The 14,773-nt window shown below is 50.1% G+C and overlaps 1 protein-coding gene across 1 annotated transcript in view; it reads left to right on the top strand.

The window, feature by feature from the left end:
- Positions 1-14,773, top strand: part of rufy2 (RUN and FYVE domain containing 2) — a 119,091-nt gene that overhangs the window by 52,109 nt on the left and 52,209 nt on the right. The window contains exons 6-9 of the mRNA XM_070873893.1: positions 5,572-5,636; positions 7,912-7,977; positions 10,241-10,310; positions 12,520-12,673. Of these exons, the coding sequence (XP_070729994.1) occupies positions 5,572-5,636; positions 7,912-7,977; positions 10,241-10,310; positions 12,520-12,673 (355 nt within the window). The remainder of the gene's footprint in view (positions 1-5,571; positions 5,637-7,911; positions 7,978-10,240; positions 10,311-12,519; positions 12,674-14,773) is intronic.

Raw genomic sequence — 14,773 nt, 5'->3', positions numbered from 1 at the left:
ACTCCCCCTTTCTTTGTATTGGGCAATTCCTTGGACCATTTATCAATTTTCTTTGGATCTGCCGGATCATGAAATAAGTATTCTGCATAAACCCTTTTCCTCGTTTTTTTTGGTTCCGCCCTCATCCGCAGTCTCTTCTGATTTGACTGCAACTCGTCTTTTTTTAAATGGGGCAAAGCGCACCCCTAATTCTTCATCCTCCGACCCTGTATCGTCATAGGATTCAGAATCTGTATCTATTCCTTGGTCGTGTCTTCGGGTTTGCGCTTTTAATTTATCCAAACATGGGTACCCTGGGAATTGACCGATACATTTTCCTTTTCCTATTACTGTCTCTTGACCTAATGATTTTTTCCATTCTTTAATTTCACCTTTAAGATCTTTAACTTCCGCTTCCGACTTTTCAAGTTCAAGTTTTTTCTGTCGGAGCTGTTCACAAACAGCTTGCAGTTGGTCCTTTGTACTGGTCAGTTCTCGATCATTTTGGGAACGCATTATAATTTCATTCCGTTTTCGGATCTTTCCCATAACGGCTAGGGACCATCTAGTTCATTGTTTATTTTTCATATGGGTCGTTTTGCCCCAGACCCTTTTAATCTCGTCCAAGGATCATTGTCCTTTGGAGGTTCTGTACTTTTGTTCGATCTTAATACAGGTTTTAGATAAGTTGAATTGTTGCTCTATGTATTCTTTCAACTGTTGGAGGATTTCATCTATTGAAACCTCAGATGGTGCCTGCCCGCCTTTAACAGTTGTAGGCAATTCTTTGCTCTTATCTCCTGCTGCCATAATACTGATTTCTTTACTGGGGTCTCGAGTCGTAGGCTTTCCAGCCGATCAGTGGGTCGGTGATTAATTAACTAACACACCGCCGAAGTTAGACGTCTATGGGACCTCGAGCCGACTACCAACCGGAGGGTTCGCAAACCGGAGGCTTTCGGAATTGCGTAGGAGGAGAGGCGAATTTAGACTTTTGACCGAGGACATTTATAAAGCGGAGTCCTTACCTCAGTTTGTAGGTCCGATGTCCAAAATTCAGTTTCTTTCCTCAGCGATCCTGTTCGTGACACCAAAATTGTTAGATCTCTTAATTTCCAATGAAATACGAACTCCGGCTGTAGTTTTAATGTAACTTTATTTTGGCAGCAGCAACAAGCTTCTGGCTTTAAGCCAGGCCTTTGTCCTTCTGAGACCACATGGTCAAAATGGCTGTACTTATACCTGTTTCAATTTACAGAAAAGAACTCGCCTTCTTTGACCTTATTGGCTCATTTGATAGTCTTTTAACCTTTAATTGGCTCGCTACCCAAAGGTCCTAAAATGTCAAGTTGATTGATGACTTAATGCAATGTGCTCAGTCGCACATAGACATAGGAGTCTGTGTTTTCTCAACCTGTCTAAATGCAGCCTGTTTGAATTCTCTATCAATAAGCAACTGGTTGCAATTTCCCAGATTCATTAGCTTGTTGCAATACACACCTGACACCGTATGACGACGCATCACATGCTAGTACCAAACACTTACATGGATCGTACAACACAAGCAATTTGTTCGAGCATAAGTTTTCTACCTTTCTCAAAGGCATTTTCTTGGCTCTTACCCCATACCCATTCATCTCCTTTACTCAGTAAAGAATGCAGCGGTTCTAACAGTATGCTAAGACCCGGTAAGAAGTTACCAAAGTAATTCAGGAGTCCTAGAAACGACCGTAGCTCTGTCACGTTCTGTGGTTTCGATACGTTCTTGATTGCCTCCGTCTTCGAATCGGTGGGCCTGATGTCGTCCGCCGCAATTTTTCTCCCCAGGAACTCCACTTCAGGCGCCAGGAAAACGCACTTCGAGCGTTTTAACCTGAGTCCCACATGATTAAGTTGACTAAGAACCTCCTTCAGGTTCTGCAGGTGCTCGACGGTGTCTCAACCTGTGAACAAGATGTCGTCCTGGAAGACCACGGTGCGTGGGACTGACTTCAGCAAGCTTTCCATGTTCCTCTGGAATATCGCCGCGGCTGATCGAATCCCAAACGGGCATCTGTTGTAAATGAAGAGACCTTTGCGCGTGTTGATGCAGGTGAGGCCCTTCGATGATTCCTCCAGCTCCTACGTCATGTAGGCCGAGGTCAAGTCTAGCTTCGTGAACGTTTTTCCTCCCGTTAGTGTCGCAGATAGGTCGTCTGCCTTTGGTAGCGGGTATTGATCCTGCAGGGAGAAACGATTGATAGTTACTTTGTAATCACCACAGATTCTGACGCTGATGTCTTCCTTGAGGACTCGAACAATCGGACTGGCCCACTCGTTGAATTCAATCGGCGAAATGATGCCCTCTAATTGCAGCTGGTCCAGCTCGATCTCCATCCTCTCTCTCATCATGTACGGTACCGCTCTCGTCTTGTGATGGATGGGTCGTGCCCCCGGAATCAAATGGATCTGCACTTTTGCTCCTTGGAACTTCTCGATACCCGGTTCGAACAGCGAGGGGAACTTGTTTAAGACCTGGGCACATGAAGTGTCGTCGACGGACGAGAGCGCTTGGACGTCGTCCCAGTTCCAGCGTATCTTTCCCAGCCAGCTCCTGCCGAACAGCGTGGGGCCATCGCTCAGTACCACCCAGAGTGGTAATTTGTGCTCCGCTCCATTGCTGAAGACTTTTACGGTAGCACTGCCAATTACGGGAATCAGTTCCTTTGTGTACGTTCTCAGTTTAGTACAAATGGGAGTCAGGACTGGCCTTGCTGCACCACAATTTATCGAAGGTCTTTTTGCTCATGATGGACTGGCTCGCGCCCATGTCCAGCTCCATTGACACCAGGAATCCATTTAATTCAACCTTCAGAATTATCGGGGGACACTTTGTGGTAAATGTGTGCACCCCATATACCTCTGCCTCCTCAGTCTGAGGCTCTGGTTCGTCGTGATCCCCTGTGGATCTGTTCTCCTCTGTAACATGGTGGTTTGCAAGATTAGCCGGGTTTGCAGCTCACCTGCACATACATTGGAGGTGTCCCATTGTTCCACAGCCCTTGCAAACTTATCCTTTGAAGCGGCATGAATGGAAGTGATGATCACTTGGGCAGCGCCAACAAGGTGTTAATGGCCTAGTATTCATCACCCTTGATGGTGGACTCTGAGACATCTGCGGACGTGCAGCTGCAGGCATGTGAGTCCTGCCCTGTATGTTACGATTCGAAAACAACATTACTTTTTTCACAGTACTTGCAACAGCACTCCTGTGCTGAGAGATTTGTTTGATATTGTCACTGGTGGCGATGAATGCCTGGACCTTCGCTATGGCTTTACTCAAGGTTGGGGTCTCTACAGTCATAAGTTTGCGAAATATTACTTCATGGCCAATGCCAAGTACAAAGAAGTCCCTGAGCATGTGCTCCAAGTGTCCTTCAAATTCGTAATGTCCTGCAAGGCATCTTAGCTCGGCAACATAGCTCGCTACTTCCTGGCCTTCAGACCTCTTGTACGTGTAGAACCGGTACCTCGCTATCAGAACGCTTTCCTTTGGGTTTAGATCCTCCCGGACCAGTGTGCACAAATCATCGTACGACTTCTTTGTGAGTTTCGCTGGAGCAAGCAGATTTTTCATGAGGCCATGCGTTGGTGGCCCGCAAACGGTGAGGAGGATCGCCCTTCGTTTGGCAGCGTCCGCTCCTCCTTCCAACTCGTTGGCCACGAAGTATTGGTCGAGTCGCTCCACAAAGGGTTCTCTGCATTGTTGCGGTGGGATTCATTATTTGTCGCCAGTTGTTATGTCTTGCATAAAGAATCTGACCAGATACTGTGAGCTCAAGATAACGTGTGACCGTAGTCCTTTATTCAGGTCTCCAGAGTGCCTCTCCAGCCTGTGAGGCCCCCTTATGTACAGGTGCTCCCAAGGGATTGTGGGATCCCTTGGGACTCCAGGGGATGAGCCTCTGGTGATTAAACAAGGTATTTACAGGTTTATATATATAACAGATCCGATGTCTAAACATTTGTAGTTTCTATCAGCGGTCACTGAACAGTGATCGGAAGCAGGAACTTGTTCAGGTAGCGAAAGTTAGAGACAACCGGGAGTTAGTAGAGCAGGTTAAAGACAACCGGGAGTTAGTAGAGCAGGTTAGAGACAAGCAGAAGTTAGTAGAGCAGGTTAGAGACAACCAGGAGTTAGTAGAGCAGGTTAGAGACAAGCAGAAGTTAGTAGAGCAGGTTAGAGACAACCAGGAGTTAGTAGAGCAGGTTAGAGACAACCAGACGATAGTAGAGCAGGTTAGAGACAACCAAGTGATAGTAGAGCAGGTTAGCGGCAACCAGGAGACAGTAGAGCAGATTAGCGACAACCTGGTGACAGTAGAGCAGGTTAGAGACAACCAGGAGACGGTAGAGCAGGTTAGCAACAACCAGGAGACGGTAGAGCAGGTTTGAGACAACCAAGAGATAGTAGAGCAGGTTAACAACAACCAAGAGATAGTAGAACATAAGAATTAGGAGCAGGAGTAGGCCATTCGGCCCCTCGAGCCTGCTCCGCCATTCACTAAGATCATGGCTGGATCTTCTACTTCAACTGCACTATCCCCATATCCCTTGATTCCCTTAATATCCAAAGATCTATCTATCTCTCTTGAATGTACTCAACGACTGAGCCTGCACAGCCCTCTGAGGTAGAGAATTCCAAAGATTCACCACCCTCTGAGTGAAGAAATTGCTCCTCATCACAGTCCTAAATGGCCTTCCCCTTATTCTGAGACTGTGCTCCCTGGTTCTAGACTCCCAAGCCAGGAGGAAACATCTACCCTGTCCAGCCTTGTAAGAATTTTGTATGTTTCGATGAGATCACCTCTCATTCTTCAGGCAGGTTAGTGACAACCAGGAGATAGTAGAGCAGGTTCGAGACAAGTTAAAAATAGACAGCCTAGCAGCAGTAACCACAATGTGATGACATTTAAGGTTAGGCTTATGATGGAAACAGAATGAGCCTGATAGAAACATTCAATGTTAAAGGAAGATTTTTTGAGGGATGAAGACCGAGTTCAGCAAACTGTACCTAAGAGCATGTTAGAGAGGGAGAGCTTGGAAGAAAAGTGGAACCTGTTATAGAAATACCGAAGAGTACAGAATAGGTACATAGCACAAAGGCAGGGTAACGGAAGGACAAGAGTGATGAAGGCAACAATGGAATTAATTGTTCCTAAATTATTAAGCTAGAATGGTGAATGGAGACAAATATAAAAACAAGGTAAATTATAGAATGATGCAGCACAGAAAGTGGCCAGAAGAGTCAGCACCTTCACCCAAAAGAAATAGAAATTTCAGATCTGTCGGTCACTGATAGGCTGAGGATATTAAAGGAAGATCCAGGAACTGCAGGGCAGTACATTTCACATCTGTTCTTGTGGTAAAGAATTAGAAGGTGACCTAAAGAAAGAGAAAGAAAGATACTGTACATTCAGGAGAGAAAAGCAAAACTTGAAGGGGAGAACACTGTACCGAATGCGCCGTTATTCGGATGGTAATTGGAACCAAAGCTGGTGTTTGGGCTGGATCCACAATCGTGGTCTCACTTCATTCTCCCTTCTTCCACAGGTTGGAGTCATTGATTTCTCCTTGTACCTAAAGAATGAGAATGACAACAACGGATGCTTTGAAAGGTAATTTTCGCAGCCATGGAAATCAAACTGTTGGGGCCTCAGCTATTTACAATCTATATTAATGACCTAGGTGAAGGGACTGAGTGTAATGTATCCAAGTTTGCTGACGATACAAAGCTAGCTGGGACAGTAAGCTGTGAGGAGAACACAAAGTGTCTGCAAAGAGATATACATAGACTAAGTGAGTGAACTGTAAGTTGGCAGATGGAGTATAATGTGGGGAAATGTGAGGTTATTCACTTTAGTAGGAAGAATAGAAAAACAATATTTTTTTTGAATGGTGAGAAATTTTTAAATGTTGGTGTTCGAGAGATTTGGGTGTCCTTGTGCAAGAAACACAAAGTTAGCATGCAGGTACAGCAAGCAATAAGGAAGGCAAATGGCGGTGTCCTTTATTGCAAGGGGTTGGAGTATAAGAGATAAGGAAGTCTTGTTATAATTGTACAGGGCCTTGGTGAGACCATACCTGGAGTACTGTGCACAGTTTTGGTCTCCTTATCTAAGGAAGGATCATCATCGTAGGCAGTCCCTCAGAGTTGAAGAAGACTTGCTTCCACTCTTAACATGAGTTCTTAGGTGGCTGTACAATCCAATACAAGAGCCACAGGTGGAGCAGATAGTAGTTGAGAGAAGGGGTGGGTGGGACTGGTTTGCTGCACGCTCTTTCCGCTGCCTGCGCTTGATTTCTGCACGCTCTCGGCGACGATATACTTGCCTTGGAGGCGGTACAATGGAGATTCCTGGGATGAGAGGGCTGTCCAATGATGAGCGATTGTGTAGAATGGGTCTATACTCTGGAGTTTAGAAGAATGAGAGGGTGATCTCATTGAAACATACAAGATTCTGAAGGGGATTGACAGGGTAGATACTGAGAGGTTGTTTCCCCTGGCTGGAGTGTCTAGAACTAGGGGGCACAGTCTCAAGATAAAGGGTAGGCCATTTAAGACAGAGATGAGGAGGAATTTCTTCACTCAGAGGGATGTGAATCTTTGGAATTCTCTGCCCCAGAGGGCTGTAGATGCTGAGTCTCTGAGTATATTCAAGGCTGAGATGGATAGATTTTTGGAATCTAGGGGAATCAAGAGTAATGGAGATCGGGCGGGAAAGTGGAGTTGAGATCTTATGGAATGATCAAGGCTCAAGGGGCCTTAGGGCCTATTCCTGCTCCTATTTGTTATGTTCTTAATCACACGTTCCTGTGGGAAGGTCGGAATGGTTCTCAGTAGCAAGGAACTCCCACAGTTAACTGCTGCGTTGCCACTTTTCCAATAAAAATTTCATAGTAGTACAAAGAATATACAGTGCAGAAACAGGCCTTTTGGCACATTGAGTCCATGCCGGCGTTTATGCTCCACTTGATCCTCATGTAACTCCGCGTAACCCTCTATTCTCTTCTCCCCATATGCTTATCTAGCTTCCCCTTAAATGCATCTGCTATTGCCCTCAACTGCTCCGTGGTAGTAAGTTCCCTATTCTCACCACAATTCCTACTTATGTTGCTCTTGTCAATGATCTGTATATAAACCCTGGTGAATCACTGACCCGTACACTAACCCTGGTAAACTCTGACCCACACACTAACCCTGGTGAACTCTGACCCACACACTAACCCTACTGAACTCTAACCCGTACACACTATCCCTGGTGAACTCTGACCCACACACTAACACTGGTGAACTCTGACCCACACACTAACCCTGGTGAACTCTGACCCACACACTAACCCTACTGAACTCTAACCCGTACACACTATCCCTGGTGAAACCTGACCCACACACTAACACTGGTGAACTCTGACCCACACACTAACCCTGGTGAACTCTGACCCACACACTAACCCTACTGAACTCTAACCCGTACACACTATCCCCGGTGAAACCTGACCCACACACTAACCCTGGTGAACTCTGACCCACACACTAACCCTGGTGAATTCTGACCCTTACAGAGGGGGAGTTCCCTGGCGTATATCCTGATGTTGGTGGATCTCTGGGGCAGGGAGCAGCAGCAGTCGAATGCTGCAATGATATTCTGTGCTGTGAAGCAGTGAGAAGGATTATTGTCTTGGGTTTTCCCCTCATTAGTACTGATGACTCTTGTGGAACCTATGCTGTTGGAATATTGTGTGAGATTGCAGAGATCAAGGTGATGCACTTGGATATGGAGAGTAGTTGGAGTTTATCCTCCTGCGTCTCATCGTAAAACCAGACTATGGAGTGTGCGAGTATTTGGAGTTTGTTTCTCTGCTTTCTGAATTGTGCGCCCTTTCATTCAGAGATGGACAGATCGCTGCGATGCTGGATCAGAAGAACTACGTGGAAGAGCTCAACCGACAGCTGACGTAGGTTCCTCCCTCAATGTTTGATCTTCATCTGTGGTGCTATTGGCCACGTGCTGGAGAGGCGGCCCTCTCTGTTTATATATTGAAGGCTTTTGATTAGAAAGGGCTGTAACCACATGTACAGTGAATTTGAAGTTGGGTGTAAATTCACACACTCCTGTCTGGATACCACTTGTTCTCTATTTTGTTTACATCTCTTTCTGCCCTACAATTGTTTAATATATGAAGCAGTCTGTTGGAAGTTAGTAATGCAGCATTCATGTATTAGCTTGTCCCTATTGACATGATTTACTTAACTAATCGGATCCTAGTCACCTTCCCGTTAGATACTCACCATAGCAAAATAAAAGGATCAAATGCTCCCGAAGGAGAGCTCTGTGTGCAGATCACGATGGGGCTGTAAGCTCAGGCTGTGGACAGTGCTGACCAGTGGGACAGGAGATGTTAGGGCCTGGCTGAATAGCCTTTGGACTTTGATCTCAATGGTTGTGCTTATATGATGCACACAGTGTGTTCCATGTGAGCAGGCCGTGGGGACAGTCCTGAGAAGGAGCAGCAGATGGCACGGCAACAGATAGTGTTCGTTGCCAGCATCCATGGTACCAACACTACAGCCCACCTGGAGCGTGTGAAAGCTCCAGGCCGATGCTGCGGAGACCTAAAGACAGTCTTGGGTCCTTTCATGGATACTCAGACAGCTGTCCTACAGGCTGGAGCTCAGACTGGAGAGGGCTCTCTCTCTTCCAGCTTCCACATAAACTATCATAGGAAGCTCAACTATCTACCACACCAGTAATATCCTCAAGAGGTCCAGGAGGATAGACAGGCAAGTCCTTCCCTGCTAAAGCTACACGAGCTGTTTAATGACCGTATCTCGGGGACGTAAACACTGAGCGTAGCTCGGGGGCATTTGTACTATGAGCGTAACTCGGGGGGGGCATTTACACTGAGCGTAGCTCGGGGGTGGGGGGGGCATTTGCACTGAGCGTAGCTCGGGGTGGGGGGGGCATTTGCACTGAGCGTAGCTCGGGGGGGCATTTACACTGAGCGTAGCTCGGGGGGGGGGGGGGGCATTTGCACTGAGCGTAGCTCGGGGGGGCATTTACACTGACCGTAGCTCGGGGGCATTTAGATAGTGATCGTAGCTCGGGGGGGCATTTGCACTGTGTGTAGCTCGGGAGGGCATTTGCACTGTGCCATTCCAATCGATTCTACAGTTACAGTATAAGTGCAGGGCACGATTTGGTAGATACACCAGGTTATTGTCAGTACAAAGATGAGCACTCATTTTTATTCTTCGTCTCCAGGAACATACACACAAATCTGAGTGTGCACTTCCCATTATTTTCAAGAAAAGATTGGAATACCCTGGACAATGCTGCCCAGACTTTCAATGGGCTCAATTTTCCCCAGTATTTGTGCCGTTTTTTTGGAGTAGGCTGCATTTTCTGGCCTAACTTTAAAATCCCCAGTTTCCCCAATCAATTTGCACCAGCATAACTCAGTTAGTTATGTTTTTTTTAGGTAAGTTTTTTTTTCCTCAAAAGGGGGTGTTACCAGCCACCTATACTAATTCTGGCCATTTAGGCAACTTTGGCCAGCTAGTAGCTACTCCATTTCTACTTAGGCCTCTCGAGAAAACCCTTGCGGAGAGTTAATGAAATCGGCACAGGTAAGTACATCAGAGGCCATTCGTCTTGGGGCGGGAAGCGGAGCGGACCTGGACCGGCATGAAATCTGGGGCCACAGAGCGGCGGGAAGGCACCTGAGAGGCTCGGTGGGGGAGGGTACTCATCGCAGCTGACCAGGAAGGCACCACATTCAGAGCTCCACTGCGCATACGCGGTCATTTCAGTGACGTGAAGAACGTCAGTTGTTTCCCCCGCGCATGCACAGAAGGCCCGGCTCCTTTTCCAGCGCAGACTGCAGGCTCCTCCCCCTGAGGCGACTGGCCACGCTGCGCGGCTGCAGATTCGCGGCCAAACATCGGGGAAACTTCAGAGATTTCTTTCTGGAGCATCTATTTACCTAATTAAGTGGTGCAACTTGGGCAATACGCCAGAAAACGGGCTCGGGGAAAATTGAGCCCAATATCGGCTCCCAGTGGGCAAGACTTCCAGAAGTAGCATATTGAATAAAGTTTCCTGATAGTCTAAACCCATCCTAACCATTGCTGCCCACGTAACCTTTCCAGCCCACCCTTGGTATAGACTTTGGTTATTTCAGTAGATATGTTTATACAAATCTTTTTTCTACCTTTCAGTTCGACAGTTGGCAACCTGCAGGGCAGAGTTGATTCACTTGAGAAGGCGAACTCTAAACTAATTGAAGAGGTACTATTTTTCAATGTAAAACCTGTTTTAAAATTCTCTAGTGTGTAAATGTTTTAATCATTCAACCACATCGAAGGGAGAGATTTTACATGTTACCCGGAGAATAAAGAGAGTTGGTTGATGCTGTGACCTTCGTATTGCCCATATTGTAAACTGTTGACAGTTTTTAAATCTCCACCATTTCGCCCCTTTCTCTCTTTGGAGCTGCAGAACCCGGCTGGGATATAGTGTAACACTAGAGCCCACAGTCCCACACTGAGATATAGTGTAACACTAGAGCCCACAGTCCCACACTGGGATATGGTGTAACACTAGAGCCCATAGTCCCACACTGCGATATAGTGTAACACTAGAGCCCACAGTCCCACACTGGGATATGGTGTAACACTAGAGCCCACAGTCCCACACTGGGATATGGTATAACACTAGAGCCCACAGTCCCACACTGGGATATGGTGTAACACTAGAGCCCACAGTCCCACACTGCGATATAGTGTAACACTCGAGCCCACAGTCCCACACTGCGATATAGTGTAACACTCGAGCCCACAGTCTCACACTGCGATATAGTGTAACACTAGAGCCCACAGTCCCACACTGGGATATGGTGTAACACTAGAGCCCACAGTCCCACACTGGGATATAGTGTAACACTAGAGCCCACAGTCCCACACTGGGATATGGTGTAACACTAGAGCCCACAGTCCCACACTGGGATATAGTGTAACACTAGAGCCCACAGTCCCACACTGGGATATAGTGTAACACTAGAGCCCACAGTCCCACACTGGGATATGGTGTAACACTAGAGCCCACAGTCCCACACTGGGATATGGTGTAACACTAGAGCCCACAGTCCCACACTGGGATATAGTGTAACACTAGAGCCCACAGTCCCACACTGGGATATAGTGTAACACTAGAGCCCACAGTCCCACACTGGGATTATACACCAGGTTTACTCCCTGTGATAGTCCACACTTCCACGGCCAGATCAGCCATGATCTTGTTGAGTGGTGGAGCAGGCTCCAGGGGCTAGATGGCCTACTCCTGTTCCTAATTCTTATGTTCTTATTACTCCTGGGATAGTGGCCCATACTAAACTAGGATTACTCCCAGGATAGAAGTCCAAATCAGACCAGGTCGTGGACCATACTAAACTAGGATTACTCCTGGTGATAGAGGCCTAACTCAGACCAGGATTTCTCGCAGGATCGAGGCCCACTCTACACCAGAATTACTCCCGTGTTAAGAGGTCCACACGGCACCAGGGTTACTCTTGGACTCCCAAGAGGATAAAGTCCCAAACTAGACAAGTGGAGGAGAAATCCTTCTGTAGTGTGGACCTCTATCTTTTTCAAGTCCAGTAATAATTCTAGTGCAGTGTGGGCTTCTATCCCGAGAGTAATTTTGGTGTAGTGCGGGCCTCTATCCCGGGAGTAATCCTGACGTGGTGTGGACCTCAATCCAGAGAGTAATGATGGTGTAGTGTGGGCTTGCATACAAAGCTCAAACTTTGTAAAGGATGTGGAGTTCTGCCAGGGGTGATAGCCTGGGGGTGGGTCTGAGCTGGTGTACGGCCTGGGCTCATTCTGGGTCCGACCTGGACCTGGGCCTGAGCTGGTGTACGGTCTGGGTCCGGCCTGGTCCTGGTCCTGAGCTGGTGTACGGCCTGGGCTCAGTCTGGGTCCGGCCTGGACCTGGGCCTGAGCTGGTATAAGGCCTGGGCTCAGTCTGGGTCCGGCCTGGACCTGGGCCTGAGCTGGTGTACGGTCTGGACTCAGTCTGGGTCCGGCCTGGGCCTGAGCTGGTGTACGGTCTGGGTCCGGCCTGGGCCTGAGCTAGTGTACGGTCTGGGCTCAGTCTGGGTCCGGCCTGAACCTGGGCCTGAGCTGGTGTACGGTCTGGACTCAGTCTGCGTCTGAGTCTGAGCTGGTGCATGGCATGGGCGCAGTCTGGGTCTGAGTCTGAGCTGATGCACGGCTTAGTCTCAGCCTGGGTCTGGCCTATGTATGGGGTCGTTTCTTCCACATGCTGCAGTTAATGAAGCCCCAGCCACACACTTACATTCAGTGTGTGACGAAACTGTAGTTGTGTGCAATGAGGTTAAAGAGCAGGAGTGCGGGATGAGACCCCACACCCTGCGGCCAGAAACCTCACAATGCACTACTATAAGTGTTCCTCTCCTGTTGCTCTATTTTCCCCACAGTTAGCTATCGCGAAGAACAGTATAATTCGATTGCAAGAAGAAAACCTCCAGTTTCGCAATGAAAATATCCAAATGTTATTGAAACCCAGCAACACCTGGAGGTGCGTGTTAGAGTTGAAGACTGTGCTAACAGACTCAAAGATTCAAGAATACAGCTAAAGTTAAGGCATCAAAGCCCATCACACCCTGCTTCTTCAATTCTTTCTCTCTTGCTGACTATCCCGTCGAATCCTGTCCCTCCCTCCCGTCAAATTCTTTGCCCCTATCGCGTCGAATCGTGTGTCTTCCCCCCCCCCCCCCGCCCCTATCGAATCGTGTGGTTTCCCCCCCCCCCCCCCACCCACCCATTATATCGTGTGTGTCCCCGCCCCCCGGTCGAATCGTGTCGCCCCCACCACCCCCCAGTCGAATCTTGTTCCTCGCTCCCGCCGAATTCTGTCCCTCCCGTCGACTCTTGTCTCACTCTCTCCTTCTCCCTCCATCCCTCTCTCCACCCCCCTTCGCTCACTCTCTGTCTCCTGCCGAATCCTGTCTCCCCCTGCCTTTTTCTCCCCCTTCCCCTCTCTCCCTCTCTCTCTCCGCTTCCCCTCTCTCTCTCTCTCTCTCCCCTTCCCCTCACTCTCTCCCTCCCCTTCCCCTCGCTCTCTCTCCCTCCCCTTCCCTCGCGCGCTCTCTCCCTCCCCTTCCCCTCGCGCGCTCTCTCCCTCCCCTTCCCCCTCGCGCTCTCTCTCCCTCCCCTTCCCCTCGCGCGCTCTCTCCCTCCCCTTCCCCTCGCGCGCTCTCTCCCTCCCCTTCCCCTCGCGCTCTCTCTCCCTCCCCTTCCCCTCGCGCTCTCTCTCCTCCCCTTCCCCTCGCTCTCTCTCTCCCCTTCCCCTCGCTCTCTCTCTCCCCTTCCCCTCGCTCTCTCTCTCCCCTTCCCCTCGCTCTCTCTCTCCCCTTCCCCTCGCTCTCTCTCTCTCCCCTTCCCCTCGCTCTCTCTCTCTCCCCTTCCCCTCGCTCTCTCTCTCTCCCCTTCCCCTCGCTCTCTCTCTCCCCTTCCCCTCGCTCTCTCTCTCCCCTTCCCCTCGCTCTCTCTCTCCCCTTCCCCTCGCTCTCTCTCTCCCCTTCCCCTCGCTCTCTCTCTCCCCTTCCCCTCGCTCTCTCTCTCTCCCCTTCCCCCTCTCTCTCCTTCCCTCTCTCTCTCTCCCCTTCCCCTCTCTCTCTCTCTCCCCTTCCCCTCTCTCTCTCTCTCCCTTCCCCTCGCTCTCTCTCTCCCCTTCCCCTCGCTCTCTCTCTCCCCTTCCCCTCGCTCTCTCTCTCCCCTTCCCCTCGCTCTCTCTCTCCCCTTCCCTCGCTCTCTCTCTCTCCCCTTCCCCTCGCTCTCTCTCTCCCCTTCCCCTCGCGCTCTCTCTCTCCCCTTCCCCTCGCGCTCTCTCTCTCTCCTCCCCCTTCCCCTCGCGCTCTCTCTCTCTCCCTTCGCCTCGCTCTCTCTCTCTCTCTCTCCCCCTTCTCCTCGCTCTCTCTCTCTCTCCCTCTCCCTCGCTCTCTCTCTCTCTCTCTCTCTCCCCCTTCTCCTCGCTCTCTCTCTCTCTCCCCCTTCCCCTCGCTCTCTCTCTCCCTCTTCCCCTCGCTCTCTCTCCCCTTCCCCCTCGCTCTCTCTCTCCCCCTTCCCCTCGCTCTCTCTCTCCCCCTTCCCCTCGCTCTCTCTCTCCCCCTTCCCCTCGCTCTCTCTCTCCCCTTCCCCTCGCTCTCTCTCTCCCCTTCCCCTCGCTCTCTCTCTCCCCCTTCCCCTCGCTCTCTCTCTCCCCCTTCCCCTCGCTCTCTCTCTCCCCTTCCCCTCGCTCTCTCTCTCCCCCTTCCCCTCGCTCTCTCTCTCCCCCTTCCCCTCGCTCTCTCTCTCCCCCTTCCCCTCGCTCTCTCTCTCCCCCTTCCCCTCGCTCTCTCTCTTCCCCTTCCCCTCGCTCTCTCTCTCCCCCTTCCCCTCGCTCTCTCTCTCCCCCTTCCCCTCGCTCTCTCTCTCCCCCTTCCCCTCCCCTCGCTCTCTCTCTTCCCCTTCCCCTCGCTCTCTCTCTTCCCCTTCCCCTCGCTCTCTCTCTCCCCCTTCCCTCGCTCTCTCTCTCCCCCCCCCCCCCCCCGTCGCGCTCGCTCTCTCCCCCCCCCCCCCCGTCGCGCTCGCTCTCTCCCCCCCCCCCCCGTCGCGCTCGCTCTCTCTCCCCCCCCCCGTCGCGCTCGCTCTTCCCCCCCCCCCCCCCGTCGCGCTCGCTCTCTCCCCCCC

The sequence above is a fragment of the Pristiophorus japonicus genome, chromosome 3 (genome assembly GCF_044704955.1).
Source record: "Pristiophorus japonicus isolate sPriJap1 chromosome 3, sPriJap1.hap1, whole genome shotgun sequence".
Taxonomy (NCBI): Eukaryota; Metazoa; Chordata; class Chondrichthyes; family Pristiophoridae; genus Pristiophorus; species Pristiophorus japonicus.
The sequence above is the reverse complement of the archived record's forward strand: the minus strand, read 5'-3'. Positions and strand labels throughout refer to the sequence as shown.